Raw genomic sequence first — 18603 nt, forward strand, 5'->3', positions numbered from 1 at the left:
TCGGTGATGGAGAGGGGGAGGGAAGGAGGCTGGGGATAACTTGTATTCCCATGTCCCCAGTCTCCTCCCCACCCTGCCCCTGGGAATGCCCCCATTCATGAGCTCGGAGCAGCAACCATTGTGGTTCTCTGTGTGCTGGCTGCAAGAGGGCGAGGAGGTGAGGAGCGTGGTTTCCTGTCTCTGAGCTCGGAGCCAGGAAACCAAAATATCCTGTGTCCTCAAGATGCTGCTTATGAGGTACAGAATTTCTCTCTTAGTCTGCTGCAGCAAAAACAACAAAAAGGTGTATGGCAACTTAAAGACTAACAAATTTATTACGGAACAAACTTTTGTGGACTAGCATCTGCTTCATCAGATGGATGGTGCTCTCCTTGGTTGACAGATAAATATAGATATAGAAAGAAAATGGGACCAAGGGCAATGAAATGCTGAACTATAGTTTTTGTATTTCAGCATTTCATGGCCATTTGGCCCACAATTTTTCTATATCTCTGTGTGTTTATTCCCCAACTTCAATGCATCTGATGAAATGAATGCTAGCCCATGAAAGCAAAATAAACCTGTTAGCCTTTAAAGTGCCACAAGATTCTTTGTTAGTAACACACTGTTAATCAAAAGTGAAAACTTTGGTTATATTATACAAAATGGCCATGCCAACACAAGTAGATATTTTCATATTACGTGCTGCATCAATGCAGCCTTGGAAAACTTCTGATCTGTATGGATGTTGCACCGTAATGGCAAACTGGGCTGCCTCTGCTGATGTATACTTTTATTCTGTTAGTACTTAACACTTAATACCAACAGTGCAAAGGTGATAGGTTACAAGGATAAGTGGAGGATAAGTGGAGCTCTCCCTCCTCACCCCCTAAAATCCAGGCAAGGGGCTTTGTGGAAACATAGAGAAATACTTGCTGTCATGGCTGAATATGATGGAAAACATGTAATTTTGTGCTCTTTGAAAATTAATTACATTGTTTACAGCCTGTTCACTAACCCAGCAAAGGAGAATGGAATACTTGGCCAAGCAAGCCCTTACAGAACTGTCTCATTATTAAAATGTATGGTCATACCATTAATAAGAACCTTTTACATTTTCAATGATGCATTTCCCTGCTTCCTGTTTGCAATTGCTTTAGAGAGCAATGACTCCCCTAGACTCTGAAAATAGTTAACATTATGTAAGTAAGATTGGAGTTATTTTCTTTTTGTTTAGTAGATCAGTTCACACTCATACATGAGTAAAAGAAGAAGAAGACTTTCTATATTAAAGATGATTTCACAGTGAAGTAATTCAACAAAGAATTTCCTAACACTCACACTAATCTTACATTTCTTCAAGTCATTTATACATGAACACGCAATAGGTATACAATTTAATTTCAAAGACAGTCGAGCCAATTCCATCAGCAAAGAAATTCTGCAAAGTAGAAAACAGAAGCAATAAGAATAAAACTGGTCTTGGCAATTAATTTTATATGCAATAGACTTACAGTGCAATCCTATGCTGGTTTACTCAGAAGAAATTTCAATTACAGTTAACTGACATTTACATGAGAATAGGACTGCAGCCATAGGTTCCACAGGGCTCTATTTTATCCCCTTTGCCGTTCAACATCTACATGAAACCACTGGGAGAGGTTATCCGGAGATGTGGGTTGAGGTGTCATCAATATGCAGATGACACTCAGCTTTTCCTTTCCTTTTCATCAAATCCAGGTGAGGAAGTGCCTGTTCTGAATCAGTGCCTGAGCATGGTAATGGACTGGATGAGGGCCAACAAACTGAGACTCAATCCAGACAAGACAAAGGAACTGTTAGAGGATGGTTTGTCTGTCCGGCTAGGTGATGTTCACCCTGTTCTGGAGGGGGTTGCACTCCCCTTAAAGGATCAGGTTCGTAGTTCGGAGGTGCTCGTGGATCCAGAACTGTCACTTGAGGCACAGGTGGACTCAGTGGCAAGGCGCACCTTTTATCAGCTTAGGCTGACATACCAACCATGCCCTTATCTGGACAGAGATAGCTTAGCTACAGTTATCCATGCTCTGATAACCTCTCATCTGGATTATGCGTTATACATGGGGATGACTTTGAAAACGGTCCGGAAACTTCAGCTGGTACAAAAGAGGGCAGCAAGACTGGTTAACAGGGATTGGTTAACGAGTTCATATCATACCTTTCCAGTTTCACTGGCTGACAGTTCAGGTCTAGGCCCAATTCAAAGTGCTGGTACTAACATTCAAAGCCCTAAACGGCTTGGGGCCAGGCTATCTGAGGCCGGGGGTGTGGGGTGTGGGGTGGAGGGAAGAAAGCACATAGGCATTTCATTCCGGGTAATGTCTGATATGTGCCAAGGAGGGAGAGAGACAGGGAAGGGGCTCATCTGGCCCATTAGCAATACCTTTGCTTCTATGGAAGAGATTGTGCACTAAGGACAAGATCTATAGAACAATAGATGTTTAGCACAGCAGAGGACACATTCTATAAACTTCAACTTTTGGGCCTGAATGCAATATAAATAACAAATACTGACATTTTAAAAAGATCCTCCAGAGTGTTGCTAATATATGAAATTTACCTTTCAATACGGTTTATTTTCCTTCTAGATCCTTTCAGCAGTTCATATGTATTACTCAAATCTGTGGCAGCATCTGGTGGAATCTCATTTTTATCTAAATGCCTGTAATTATTACAAGTGAATGATTAATGCAGTTTTTAAACTTTAAAAATCTATCCAACAGCCAGTATTTTCCATTCTGTCACAAGTGGGATTTGTGAGTGTATTATTATTCAAAATAAAATTACATAAAATAAATCAAAAGTTCATTTCATTTGTCTTTCGCTAGAAAGACAAGAGGAAAAAAGTTACATTTCAAGCAAGAAGGAATGATTAGTGAGAACATGCCAAATTCAATTCAGGAAACACAAGAATGTCTGTGAGTGCATAATTCTGCTTTAGGTGACAATCAGACTTCACTCTAGTTATTTTGGCATGTTTTATGTTATTAATAAATTGTCCTCTTTAAAACAGGATAGCATTGTGTCATCCATCTGCTCACTCAAAGTGACTAGCAATTACTCCAGACTAGCATTTGAGTAACACATTTTCCAGGACACCTGCTGGATGTACATTTAACTCCAAAGAGAGAGAGAGATTTTGGGCAGATCCTACATGGCAATTATTCTGTTCTGCTCTGTGCACTGAATTGCACTAACAGCAGTTTCTCTTCTAACATGGCTCTTTGGATCTCAACCAATTTTTAGTCATATAGTTTAAACAGCAGAGATCCTCACCTGCAATAACCAATACTTACAGTTTGATTGTTTGGATTTTATAAATAATGTTCAGGCTGGGAGAGCTTTCAAGTTCATCTTCTATTTGTGCAGCGTCCACTAGTTTGTGACGCACCTATAAACAATTACAATACCTATATCAATATTTTCAGTATAGTATTTATTATAAAGTATATAGTAACAGTATTTATTGTAAAGTACAGAGTATCAGCTACTCAAAAGCTGAGAAAGATTCAAATTCTAACCTTTTCTATAACTAAAAGTTCACAAAGGATGTCAACATCTGACATCCTCATAGCAGGATTTATAGATTATGTACAGCTGAAATTTCGCCAATTTTAAAAAGCAGATTTGAACATTAAGTATAACCACTCCTAAACTGGTACAAGGGTTTCTGCACATACACAAAGCTCCCCTCCAGCTGGACTTCCCAAGTGTAGAATGGATCCCTCCACTAAGATGACCTCAATTCAGAATTCTGACACCAGCAGATACGCATACAGGGTGCAATTCTATGCATGCCTAGACAGAAAAAAATGGTCCTAGAACCCCCAGCATGGCCCAGCCAGCCATGCTGGGAGTTGTAGGACTTTTTTTCCTGTCAAACTATGCATAGGATTGCACTCTAAACAACTGATAAATAATCTGCTGTTAAACAGTCTATAGAGCTTTCCCTTTTTATAATAAAATTACAATTAATTCAGTCTCTCTCCTTATTTTGCCTATCCCACAACCTAGCTTTATATCAACATTTTATTTAACCAGCTGTTTGTTTAACGCTACTATTTTTAATAGACTGCAGGAGTGGTAGACTGCAAAGACTGCAGGAGTACTGGAAAGCTCTGATGGCTCATCTGAGAGATACAACTCAATAGCATTTTTTAAATTGTTGTTGTAGTTGAAGACCACTGCCGGCATGCTTTTCTCAAAGGTATCTTGAAGTAGCATAGAAAACATGACCTAGCTTGCCTCGTCTTACAGCTTTATTACAGCTGTGGGAAGTCAGGTACATATTCATTTTTAATTTCATGAGATGCAAGATATATTCCCCATTACCCTAAGACTGATCATCAGAAGGAAAAGAAAAAATAGATAGAGAAAAAGAACAGACCAACCTTATTATTGAAATATACCAATCAAATCAGGCATCATTTCTGATGCCACAATAATACTTCCACCTATCAATGTAATCCATCAAGCTCAGGTATCAGACTTGGAACCAACTGAGACTTGCACTAAACCAGCATTAAGTGAGTCATACTACCTTCATTACATGTATGTAATAAGCAAAAGGAATGCAGGACAAGACAAAAAGCTACAACAAATTCTAAAATGTTGATTTACTTTTGGCTCTACAGTTCTGCAAAGCTTTCTAGAAATTTGAGTAACTTCAAGCTGCTTTATAATGTGTTTAAAAGACAGGACGGGTCAGCTCACCTTTTAAGCTAATCAGGTTTTCCATTAAAGTAGGGTAACCATATGGAAAGGAGGACAGGGCTCCGGTATCTTTAACAGTTGTATATAAAAGGGAATTTCAGCAGGTGTCACTTGCATGCATGCAGCACCTGGTGAAATTACATCTTCATCACAACAGTTAAAGATGCAGGAGCCCTGCCCACTCTTGTATCTGGTCATTCTAGTACAGCTCCTGCAGCTTTAACTGTTGTGATGAAGAGGGAATTTCACCAGGTGCTGCATGCATCCAAATAATATCTGCTGAAATTCCCTTTACTATACAACTGTTAAAGATACAGGAGCCCTGTCCTCCTTTTCACATGGTCACCCGAATTCAAGACTAACTTAAAGCAAGGCAATAGGCACTCTCCTATTTTGATTCACAGTGTAAAAGGGTGCAATCCTATGCATGTTTAGACAGAGAAAAGTTATACAACTCCCAGCATGTTTCTACATGGGTTGTTTAATCGTGAGATCAGTATGTTGTTAGTTGTCCTCCTGAGGGCTCCTTGGACCCATGTAGCAAGGTAAACATTGTTTTTTAAAAACCCCACAAACACAACTTAGGATAAATTGTCAGTTTGTCAAGACCAATACATACCAGTTGTGCAATAAGCGTATTCAATAGCATATTCATATTCAAACAGAAATGTTATGTCTTCCAAGTAAGACATGTTAGATTTTGAACTTTTGTGACATGGAACACACTGCTCTACTGAAAGCACCTTGGTTTGTCTGTGTTTTTATTACTTGCCTTATAGATGTATTGAAATCTATCCTTCAATTTGTTTCAGGCACAAAACAATTGTATTATGAGAGATAAACTACCTATATGTGTTTGGGATGCCTTTAGGTGAGATGGATGCTGTAAATGACATTAGGCTATTTGTAAATAGCCTAATGTCTATTTGTAAATGACAACCCAAGTTCTAGTCAAGCATCAGATTTTTGAATCTAGAATTGTCTCAGCATCAGGGTGAAGTTTAAAATTGTAAATTAGGTTTTCAAAGGTTACCATTAGTGAAAACAGTTTTTTATATTTCCCTGGAACATTTTCTTTAATAAATGCTGTTGCAGTGGATGAAAAATCTATGGCTTCTTCAATTCTGGAAGCATCCAGGAAACATTCAATCAACTCACTATAAAGCAAACAAAATAATATTTATAGTAAGCACCATTTTGCATGGTATTTATAAAAGGCAATCATTACTAAATCATTATACATTTCATTTGAAAGCTACACAAAGCCATTATTTTATTAAGGTACTCATATTTCAAAATGTATGCATAGAAATAGTGGCACTATTTGCTTTATATATTGTGTGCTTAGCCCATAGCTTCCATTCCAGGCTTCTTTTCAAAGTCTTAATTAATTAATTAAAGTAATCTTAATCAATCATACTAGTTTGAATTGATTACATCTGCATGCATTTACATGTTTTTAAAAAAACTGAAGAAAAAAGTGTATTTTATTTTTTAGACAATGCATGCCTGTATTACAAAAAGCATCATCTTAGATGAGGCATAGAGTAGAATGAATGCTGCTTTTACATTAGTCCCTGCAATCAGCAGTTTTATAAGAATGTATATTAAAAATAATGGTTTTTTTTTAAAAAAAAAAAAAGTTACCCCATTAATCAGGGACACATTTTTAGTCAATATTTTTTTTCCATTTTTATATTTCACTTTTACTTCCCCCACCCCACTCCAAATGAATCATGTTACTGTATATAGATAGTTTTAGGGTTAATTGGTATGTATTTGTGATGGTGCAGGTCTCAAAAAAGGACTATACCAGATGAATTTTCAATTTTCTTTGATAAACTTGTACTCAAACCATCAGATTTATGGCTAACATTATTCAGAAACACCCCCAGCAAGGAAGCTAACAAACAGGTCTCATGTACTCCCCTTGTCATCTCAAAGTCCTAACACTTCATCTTGCTTTCTGATTCTAAGTCTTGAAGCTATTTCAGCATAATATTATATCAATAATCGATTGTAAATTCTAACCATTGCTCAATCAATGTTGACAGTAGGGCTGAAAGTCAAATGAATGCAGACATAATTCTGTCTAAAAAATTTGAGACAACGTCTGATTGGCCAGTTTCATTTCTTTTCTCTTTATTTCTCCCACAGGAAATGTTTTTAGCCTATTAAGAGCTATCATTAATATCAAAGAAGATAACATATTGATATTCCCATCAACACCATGTCCTCGAGTTGAATCATTTGAAAGAGTTAGTAATTTGATTGGCAATAAAAGACCAACATGTCTGGTCCATTTAGTTCAACGAAAACTGACAAGGACAAACGCCCACTATGCAGTGGACAATTCTGCCAGTGCAGAGCAGGTGTGTGTAAAGAAAAAAGTAAGGAATGCTATGATTGGACATATAGAATGTTGGGTTATTGTGCCAGAACTTTTCTCTCTCTGGAACTCTGTTTGTGCTCAGAAACAAACACACATCACGCAGGTCTTACACAGCAGAGCTGGTTTATTTCCTTCAGGCTTCTGTGCAGTTCAATTCAGATCAGTTCAGATCAGCACACTGAGGCATACACAGAGAGCAGTGATCAGAGATCAGTGATCAGTTCCATTTTACAAAGTGAGAAACTATATACAGATCTACACAATTCTTATCTACATTACTTACAGCTGTGATGAGGCTAACTTAGAATCTTGGCAAGGTTCCCAGAACAGCCTCTATCTCAAGGTAATTGCCCACAGATATACTTTCTCTGTTTAACCCTGAGATAGCCATACACACACAATTTTAATGACTAAGCAAGTATTTCTTTTCATATACTTAACAGTCCTCCTCTTGCGCATGTTGTTTAAATTGTGTTACAATCTGAGACCCAGCTTTAAAAGCATCTCTTTGTGTTTTACCATTGATACTGGTTTTGTGAATAAATCAGCCAACATCATTTCAGATGGACAATATTCAAGCTTAATCCAGCCCTTCTGAATTATATCTTTCACATGAGAATAACGAACATCCACATGTTTAGTTCTTGGTTTACACTTTTCAGATGTAGCCATACTAATACATGCCTGATTATCCTCAAATATGGTTACTGGTGTCTCAATTTCCAACCTTAGATCAGCAAATAATTGTTTATACCACTCAATCTCATTACAAGCCAGAGATAAGCTGATATATTCTGCTTCTGCACTAGAGGTTGCTACACAATTTTGTTTTCTTGTATACCAATCAATCAAGGATTGATTGTAAAAGAATGCTGCTCCACTGGTAGACTTTCTATCAATTGCGTTAGCCCAGTCAGCATCTGCATAAACACAGAAATTTCCATCTTTGTGTGTAGATATTTCCAATTTGTAATTGATTGTACCTTTTAAATATCTCAATACACGTTTTACAGCTGTCCAATCAGTTACAGAAGGTTTTGTCATTTTTCTGCTTAAAAGATTTACAGCAAATGTAATATCTGGTCTACTTAGGTTTGCTAGATAAAGTAAACTTCCAATCACACTCTGATATTTCTGTATGTCTTCCATTTCAGTACTGTCTGTCTGATTTTGAAAATCAGTGACCATAGGAGTGGCAACAATTTTACAATTCTCCATGCTGTGTTCTTCCAGCAATTTTTTAATTTTGCCACTTTGTTCAATCAGAAATGACCCTGTGTTAGAATCTTTTGAAATTTGCATTCCCAAATAACTTTTCACTGAACCAAGGTCTTTTAACTCAAAATGTCTTTGCAGCTGGTTTACAAATGTGTTTTTCTGTTCTTCTTCATTAAAAACCAGTAACAAATCATCTACATAAATCAGCAAATACACTACATTTGAACCATCCTGTTTTGTGTACAAACAATGATCAGCTTTGCTTTGTTTAAAACCCATTTTGATCAATACATTGTCCAGTTTCTTATTCCAACACCTTGCTGCTTGCCTCAAACCATATATGGATTTTTTCAATTTACAAACTAACCCTGGATTTTTAACAAAACCTTTTGGTTGAGTCATGTAAATTTCCTCTGTTAAATCTCCATATAAGAAAGCTGTTTTGATGTCAAAATGAAATACATTCAATTGTTTTTCTGCTGCAATTTTTAACAAAAGTTTTACACTTGAGTATTTTGTTGTAGGTGCATAAACTTCTTCAAAATCTATTAGATATTTTTGAGCAAATCCTCTTGCTACCAATCTTGCTCTGTAACGTTCCACCTGTCCTTTCTCATTTTGTTTTACTTTGAATACCCATTTACAGGTAATGGCTTTACGACCTTCAGGTAAAGGTACTAGCTCCCACGTTTCATTTTTTTCCATTGCTCTGATTTCCTCTGACATTGCTTCATGCCAGCCCTGAGCTTCTGTAGGTTCCATTTCCTGAATTTCCTCAAATGAAGTAGGTTCATAGGCTATTAGTAAAGCTCTATGAGAAACCTGTTTGCTTTGGTATTCATCTGAGTAACGAATTGGAGCTTTGCGTTCCCTTTCTGGTCGCTTTGGCATAGTTACAGGCACAGTTTCCTCCTTTACAGTTTCTTCCCCCTCCCTCTCTTGCTGAGATTGTTCAGGAATTTCTTCTGTTTCTACAGCTTTCTGTTCTACAGGCAAACTTACATACTGTTTTGTATCCTGCATTTGTTCATGAAAAACTACATCTCTGCTCACAATTACACTTTTGTGATATGGAGACCACAAACGATAGCCTTTTGTTTGTGTATCATATCCCAACAGTTTACATTCCAAACCTCTTTGAGCTAGCTTTCCTGGTCTGTTTTCTTTCTGAATATGAGCAAAACATTTACTTCCAAAAACCCTTATATGTGACACTCTAGGTTTTCTTTTGTAAAACATTTCATATGGAGTTTTTTCATGTACAGAGTGGTAAAGCCTGTTTAACAAATAATTTGAGGTGGACAAAGCTTCTGCCCAGAACAGATTAGACAATCCTGACTCTTTCAATAGAGCTCTTAACATGTTCTGCAAGGTTCTGTTTTTCCTTTCTGCAACTCCATTTTGAAATGGTGAATATGGAGCAGTAAGGTCATGTTGTATACCCTCATCACTGAGGAATTTTTTTAATTGGTTGCTGAGAAATTCACCTCCCCGGTCCGTTCTTAGATTAGCTATAGGTTCTTTAAATCTATTTTTACTCCACTTAACAAACGCTTTGAACTTTCCAAAAGTTTCACTCTTCTGTTTTAACACATACACAAATCCAAATCTACTGTAATCATCAACAATAGACAAGAAAAATCTGTTTCCTCCTTGACTTGTCTCAAAAGGACCTGCAAGATCTGCATGAATTAATTCAAAAATTCTTTTTGTTGTTCTCTCACTATGTTTTGGAATGTTTGACTTATGACACTTGGTTTCACTGCATACATTACATTCTACATAGTTAGAACATGGTTTGATTTTCACCCCTTCACACAATTCTGGAATCTTAGAAATTGTTTTATAGTTAGCATGACCAAACCTTTTATGAGTTAAATGGATACACTCTTGGTGTGGTTTGCAATTGGCTATTGTTTTTGTTGTGACTTTGCTGGCTACAACTTCATTTTCTGTACAAGTATTAATCACATACAAAGATTCTTTCATTATTCCCTGCACACACACCTTGTTTCCCTGTTTTATAGTACAATTTTCTTCAGTAAAACAAACCTCATACCCCATTTCTGTTAACTGAAACACACTTAGAAGGTTTGTTTCCAATTCTGGTACATATAAAACACTTTGTAGTTCAACTCCCAGACAATCAAAATATACATTACCCACACCACAAATCTGGATTTTTGTTCCATTTGCAAGGGTAACACACTTTTGCTCTGAAGTAGAAGTTTCCAAGGTTACAAATGAAAGTTTGTCTTTTGCCATACTTATTGAAGCCCCAGAGTCCAAAAACCAAGGATTCATTGTCTCTTTGACTCTTGCTAGAAGACACTTCTTTGTTGATTCAGCTTCATTCATGTTGTTTTCTTCTCTCCACTTTGCTGTTGACTGCTTTTTCTTCTTGTTGTTGTTGCAATCCCGCCTTAAGTGTTCTGTGGAACCACAGTTAAAGCATTTCCTTGCCTTTAATGCAGCTACCACATCAGAAGATTTATGGCTTTGTTGAAATTCAGCCACAGGATGTTTAAAGCTCTGTTGTTTTGAAGCTTGTCTTCTTTCATAGGTTTCCAGTAGTTTTCCAGCTACATACTCGAGGGTTAAATTTTTCTCCTCTTGACTTTCCATCATGGTGACAACTGCGTCGTACGATGAATCAAGACTTGACAAAATCACATAAACTTGGTGTATAGTTGTAAACTCCATCCCTCGTGCCCTGAGTTGATTGAAGATTTCTCTCATGCTTTTCAAATGGTTTGACATAGACTCCCCTGGTTTCAGCTTCATTCCATACAGTTTCCGGGTTAGAATTATTTTACTGCCCGCTGTTTCTCTTTGATATACAGCTTGTAGCGCATTCCAGCACTCTTTTGATGTATTCAAAAACTGAATGAAGGATATTTGAGAGTCTTCCACAGCCAATGCAATAATTGCCATTGCTTTTGCATCGTCCTTAAACCATTTAGCATTCTGTGGATCTGCTCTATCTGGTGGATCCTCTGTGACTACATACCACAGTTCAGCCTGAATCAGATACATTTGCATTTTGTAAGACCATAATGCATAGTTAGAGTCATTCAGCTTTTCTAACAATTGATGCAAACCAGACATATTAGCTCCTGCCATTTCCTCTGCTTTAGGAATTGGTATCTCACCGTCCTCCTGCTCAGAGTCCTCCTCAGAGTCAGCCGACTGAGATTTTTCCTCACTTTGCAGCATTGGCTTTAGCTTGATGTCTTCCTCCATCAACAGTCTTCTTTTTTTAGCAGACTCCTGGTTCTAGTTCTGATACTGCACCGTTCCCACCAAGTTCTGGTTCTTCTGCCTGGGTTAGGCTGGCGTAGACTTGCCTGGACTGGACTGGGCCCATAACCTTTGTTGGGTTATTGTGCCAGAACTTTTCTCTCTCTGGAACTCTGTTTGTGCTCAGAAACAAACACACATCACGCAGGTCTTACACAGCAGAGCTGGTTTATTTCCTTCAGGCTTCTGTGCAGTTCAATTCAGATCAGTTCAGATCAGCACACTGAGGCATACACAGAGAGCAGTGATCAGAGATCAGTGATCAGTTCCATTTTACAAAGTGAGAAACTATATACAGATCTACACAATTCTTATCTACATTACTTACAGCTGTGATGAGGCTAACTTAGAATCTTGGCAAGGTTCCCAGAACAGCCTCTATCTCAAGGTAATTGCCCACAGATATACTTTCTCTGTTTAACCCTGAGATAGCCATACACACACAATTTTAATGACTAAGCAAGTATTTCTTTTCATATACTTAACATAGAAGACAGGGAAAAGATTTTTAACAATGTATATTATGTTTTAATTCAGTTTTATGTATTTTATCATTTGTTGTTGTTCTCCGTCTCGATCAGAATGGAGAGGCGGGTAAGAAATTATTATTATTATTATTATTATTATTATTATTATTATCATCATCATCATCATCATCATCATCATCCAGAAATCAATTTGCAGTTTGAAAATATTGAATGTATTATAATCATCTGCAATAGTATGGATTGCTGGGATTGGCTGACAAAAGTAGTAAGAGTAACTGACATGGGGGGGGGAAACAAAGGGGAGGCAATGATGTCATTTAGACAGAGAAACTGCATTGCTATGGTACAGTTGATTTTTCTATCAATGGAACGGTTAAGAATGCATAGAAGCACCAAGGCGCCATAGTGAACAAATGCCACAGACCAATCTTTTCCATAAACAGCAAGTCAACTTACATCATGAGTTCTGCTGTCCAGTCCTTGTCTTCCTCAGTTGGATGTTTCAACGCAGTCACAATCTGAGAGAGGCTTGGAATAAGAAAGTGGAGGAACCCAGGCTTAAAAAATGGCCGTACAACCTTCCAGTAAATAACTGAAGCATTATATATCAAAAAATAGTATCTGGAATAAAAAAAGCACACATTAAGTTATTATTGGTTTCAAAAGAAAGACGCAAGAAAAAGTGCCAGGGCTTTACCTTATCAAGACTTTTCACCTCAATCTCAAAGCATCAAATATTTCATGGGTGGCCAAACTGAGGCATACGAGCCACAAGTAATAAATCCGAAAAGCAGGCCTGAATATGACATAGAGCAGGGGTGGACAACATGCAGCCCACAAGATACATGCAGGATGCACTGTCCCGTCGCGTCCCCCCACTATCACCACACTGCTAAATGTGCAGCGGCAAAAGCTAGTTATAGTTGCCCATTTTACACTTCTGTAGCAGTCTGCCCTCCCTCCCAAATGGTGGCAAATTAGAGGAGGGTATTGGTGCCACCAAATTCAATGGACTGATGATGGCAAGAGTATGCCCTGTGGGAGGGTCTGGGGAGCAAAAATGGCCCCCAGAACCCCAGAAGTGGCCCACCACTGACATAGTAAACTGCCCAGACAGCTTCAACTATGGGGCGGTATATAAATGTAATAAAATAAATAAATAAATAAATAAAGGCAGGCCTGCATGTCTGTTTTTTTGTCTCCTGCACTACACGGATGCTTGCTCCCTGGCTTACTAGACTAGAGACAAAAACCACATCAAGGTCCAGCAGGCACCTTTCACATTTTGGACTTGATCTGCAAAAGAGATTAGTCAGCAGTGGTTGACCTGGTTTTCCCATTATCCCCATCTTCCAAATCTATGTATTTGTAACCCACCTTTCAGCCTGACACAAGGCCTTCAAGGCAGCTGACAATCATTAAAAAATCAATACATAATAAATGAAAGACTCTGTTCTTAATGGCAGTGGTGACTTATGAAGACTCTGGGGATAGCAATAGTGATGGAAAATATCCACTCTTCGGGCATTGATGTTGTTGCTGCTGCAGGTGTGGCTGTATTTTCACATAGTTCTAAAAATTTGCAATTTTCAAACGAAAGAAATCTTGGCTCTCTACTATATGTAATTAAAAACAAAGTCTAGTAAATATATTCTGGTAAATAGTTCTGGAGGTTGGATCCTACTTTATCAAATACATGATATGCCTGATTGTTTTGCTGCAACACACCTGTTCTGTATTTAAAAAGCAGCTATCTTGTTACCCATTTGAAAATGACTATGCCTTTCTCTGCTGTGATATAATTTTTATTTATCTTGTCATGACAGCTATTTCAGAAATTGTGGAATGGAGTCAGGAAATGATTTACAAAAGAGTAGCAAAAATGGAAACGAGTTATGAATGTCTTACCTTGTATCATCTAATGCAAATTCTAATACTTTCAGCAAGTTTATAATGAATTTTTCAAATTGTTCCTAAAATATAATAAATAATATTTCACTTTGGAATGAGAAAAAGCCTCATTTATTTATCTATATAAAAATTTATCTCTCACTCTTTTAAGACTTAATTTATGTATGTAGTATGGCTCACAATTTCTAAATAAACATGTACAGATAAATTACTATTATTTTGAAAGTGTATCTATGCATATTTATACATGCTTATACTACATGCATGTTATAAGTTTGAGTTGCTTAACTGATTATTATTCAATTGCATTTTTATATTAATATTTATTTTAATCAATATTACATACCACTTAAATAAGCAGAGGGGAGGAAACTTTCCTCCCATTAACATTCTTAAGTTAACTCAACTTAGGATCCCAGCTATAACATTTACTATGTAACATGCCATTTTGCCTTTAACATATAATTAACTCATTACAAAAGAATAGCCTTAACAGTGTCAAAAGTCACAGTATGTGCTCACCAAATTATCAGTAGATACTGGGGTATATAATTGGCTCTGGCACAAGTATGCCCTGCCCAAAAACTGGTTTACGGGAGGTTTTCCTTTAAAATACATTTGTAGACAGTCAATGCTCATTTCTGGGAAACCCATCTAAAATTAAACACATTTCAGTTTTAATTACAATTTACAAAAAACAAAACAGAGAATCTGACAAAACTTGAAGCACGGTTACCTGATGTGCTTGTTCTGCGCACAAGACATACAAGTCAGAAGAGAAACTCTCCGAGGAATCAAGGGCTGATTTCCCTTCATCTGCTGTCTTCATTGACTGGTAACTACTCTTCAGAGCTTCAACATCTTAAAAACAACATTGAAATTAGGTGGAAAAATAATACTTTGCATTTATCTATATTGATACATAGAAAAAAATAGTTTTGAGTAATAACTATTGTTTCTTGAGCTGTGAAAAGCCTGAGAATAGTTCTATCAAATCCATCTCTGAGCAGGTTGCCAGTTTTGCACACCAAAAATCATTCTGACACAATTTCATATTGATTTGCCAATTATTTCATAACAACGCACACACTGTTCCAAATGTGTGCATTTTTGTGCAATTTTATAAATATATGCATTTTTCCAAATAGGATGCTGTGTATATCTTTCTAAATGTGCACATATTAAATATATGCATATTTGTGCACATTTTTTAATTTTTTTGACAGAATCTGAGCACAGCATTCCAGGTAAGTGTGAATTTCTGGTCATGACTCTCTTCCAGTCTGCATTTTTGTATTCAGGAAGTACACAGTGGATAGGTCCACACGAAAAGGCTATAGGCAGGCTCCTTGGCATGAAAGCCTGGGAGACACTCTTCCGTAGTATTTTGTGTGATATGATGCCATCACTTTAAGAACCTCAGTCTGGCACCCTGTGTAAAGGCAAGCCTAAAGGGGCCTATTTGGCTGCAAAGGGGGAAAAGGCCAAAGGGAAATACCATAAATGAATAAATAAATATTGTGCTCTTGGCAGCCATCTGGGCTGTAGCAAGCCACTCAGACGAACACCTCATAGCATGCACCCAAAATCCCAGAAAAATTAGACAAACTTGAAGATGATCGCGCAAAGTGGCCCTCAGGAACAATCAGCACATATCTATTTATAAGCCACCTTATCTGCAATTTAAAACAATAAAAACCTAAAGCAATACAAAAAACAAGAGCATTAAAACGGTAAAAACATTAAAACCACACAACCACTTGGGGACCATCGTCACGAAAACATAGAGGATTTGTTATCTCTATGGAATAAATGGAAGTAGAGAAAGCTGGTTCATCTTAACATGCCCGAAAATGGTATCAGTAAATCATCTGAATACTCTGAGGTATGTATGTTCTCTATACATAACATTATTAGACATAAAGCTTCAGCCAATTTGGACAAAACCGAACTCGGCAAAGGCTGGGGAAGGGGGAGGAGAGGGGTTATTTAATTAGAAAGAATCCTATTACACATGAGTTTTCATTTTATGACTAAAGCTGCAATCTCACACACAATTACCTAGTAATAAGTCCCACTGAATACACAGGACTTTACTTCTGAGTAAACATGCTTTGGATTGCGCTTACATTACCAGTTAGAGTGGGGAGTATCCAGTCTATTTTCATATCTAGGGGGAAAGCATTATAGCCAACACCGTAGATACAAAGAAAATGATGCCTAGTAATAGTTCCTAATCATTTACCTTGGTGCCTTTCAGCATCTGACAGCTGCTGCCTGATCAGTATCTCCATGCTTTCTTAACTGTAGAGCTTTTGTTCAGAATCTGCTGACAGGAAAATAATAACTAATAAATGGTGAATATTTTTATTAAAACAAAAGCTATTGCTAGTTGAAACTAATCCTTTTCAAAACTTGGTATTTTTGTTTCCTATTTTATAACTTTTCAGTACTGAGTCACCACTCTTTCACCATTTTGCAAGATCACTGTATAGCAGAGAACAGAAAATATAATGATGGCTGCAATCCTATCCACACTTATATGGAAGTAAGTCCATTGGACACAGTGGGGCTTAGTTCTGAAAATATTTGTATAATGACTGCAATTTCTGAACATATTTACTCAAGAGGGAGCCCACTGACGGATGAAAAATCCAGGTCTGGACTGAAATCTTGCAAAGATAATATTATAATGCTATTTGAGAGATTTCTACAGCAATTTTCCTGAGGTCAAAGCTCCAAAATCCACTGTCTGGCATTTCCCCCCCCCCCATGGACCAGCAAAGCTATCTTTGTTTTGTTTTTGTTTTTATAAGCTGAAAGCTGTTTACATTTTTTCTTTAAAAGATATTGCATAAAAGATTAAATCACAATAATTAATAACCATTTTATTCTAGGAAAAGAGGCTAGCAATAAAAGGTCATGTTAGGCTACAATTCTATGCACATTTGTCTGGGAGTAAGTCTCATTGAACTCAGCGGCTCTTACCTCCGAGTCGAAGTGCTCAGGGTTGGACTGTTGCCAAAGCCCAGCACAGCAGGTGGAAGTTTTGCAAAGCCTCCAAGAGCTCACAGTTTCTCTAAGGGCAAGAATATCATCACGACCTACTTTATAGCTCCATTTTATTCCACGAATTTTTGTGCACACAGGTCTGAACGCCAAGCCATAAGAGTAAATGTAAAACCAGTGGAGGCTGGTGGCTCCGATTTCGGTGGGGCTGTGAATCCATCCTGACCTGGGCTTCAGTCAGAACTAGCCAGAATCCTAAAAGAGAGGTCCAAGGTGCTGAAACTACTTTGGGGGTGGGGCTCAGCGCCTTCGATAGTTCTGGCTGAAACCCAGAATGAGATTTACAGCCCCACCAAAATCGGAGCCACCAGCCTCCACTGCTTAAACCCGAACGAATCCGACGCGCCAGGCTCCCAAACGGTGCCGCGTGGCCCTCTTTCCTCTGCGCCCCCAACACCCTCCCCAGGCATTGCCTTGGACGGATGTTTCCTGGGCGCCAAGACCCACCTGGCTCCTGATCCGCCCAGGCGGCCCCTTCGGACGCGGCGCCTCTGCCACGCCAGGAGCCGCTTCAAGCCCGCCGCCCTTCCGCGTCTCTCGGTCTCCTAGCAACGCACCGCCACCCACAGGCTCCCCCTGCTCTCCTCCCGCCCACTGCTCTACGGGCTCCGGTAGAAGTCAGAATTCCTTCCCAAGCGAAATGCCTTCCCACCTGAGCTAGAAGCGGCTGCAGCTGACACAGACAGGAAAAGAGTAGAGCGATGCCTCTCCTTGGCTTTCGGAGAGTAGGGGAATTGCTATGTTTTTAGGATGTTTTAATCATGTTCGCTATGTTTTTAATCAGTTTTAATGTGTTTTATATTCACTGTTGTTCCCCGCCTCGATCCAAGTGGCGAGGCGGGTAAGAAATATATTATTATTATTATTATTATTATTATTATTATTATTATTATTATTATTATTATTATTATTATTAAAATCTATGGAGAAATCCAGCGTGGCCTTCCTGAAATAAAAGGAAACACCAGAAAGAAAAGTTTGTGCTCATTTGGGTCTTGTTTTGTATAAGTTTTCTGAGTTCCTAGGCAATTTTAAAAATAGTACTGCCTGTGCAAATTCGAATATCGATACCGTCCAGATTGTAGATTGCAGGAGCTGAGGCTGGGAGAGCAGGGCTGAGGCTTACGACAACCCTGCAAAGTAGTCCACTATTTATAGTTTCTGTGGTCTATTTGTGGCTTATTGCATCAGTCCCTTGTAGTTATGTGTGAATGGTGAGTTTGGTTGATTTGGCTTGTTTGGAACTGGCTGTTTCGGGCCGTTCTGTTGTGTTCTGGATGTGTTCTGAGTATTAAGAGGACAATAATAATAATAATAATAATAATAATAATAATAATAATAATAATAATAATAATAATAATAATAATAGAGAGAAAGTTTCTGCCCTAAAATATTGTTCTCAAGTATCTATCACACCTGCCATAGTATTTAGCATTTTTTGTTTTTTAGTAAAGGGCCCAGTCTGTTCTGTTCCAGCTTTTACACCAATCTGTT

General features: G+C 37.9%; 1 protein-coding gene across 1 annotated transcript in view; it reads right to left on the reverse strand.

Annotated features, from left to right (window-relative positions):
* CFAP46 (cilia and flagella associated protein 46) overlaps positions 1-16334 on the reverse strand; it is a 100586-nt gene extending 84252 nt beyond the window's left edge. The window contains 9 exon segments of the mRNA XM_063132844.1: positions 1321-1420; positions 2579-2680; positions 3315-3409; positions 5765-5888; positions 12586-12750; positions 14038-14102; positions 14563-14694; positions 14777-14901; positions 16286-16334. Of these exon segments, the coding sequence (XP_062988914.1) occupies positions 1321-1420; positions 2579-2680; positions 3315-3409; positions 5765-5888; positions 12586-12750; positions 14038-14102; positions 14563-14694; positions 14777-14901; positions 16286-16334 (957 nt within the window).
* Positions 16335-18603: the final 2269 nt, after the last annotated feature.

This window comes from Elgaria multicarinata, chromosome 8 (genome assembly GCF_023053635.1).
Source record: "Elgaria multicarinata webbii isolate HBS135686 ecotype San Diego chromosome 8, rElgMul1.1.pri, whole genome shotgun sequence".
Classification (NCBI taxonomy): Eukaryota; Metazoa; Chordata; class Lepidosauria; order Squamata; family Anguidae; genus Elgaria; species Elgaria multicarinata.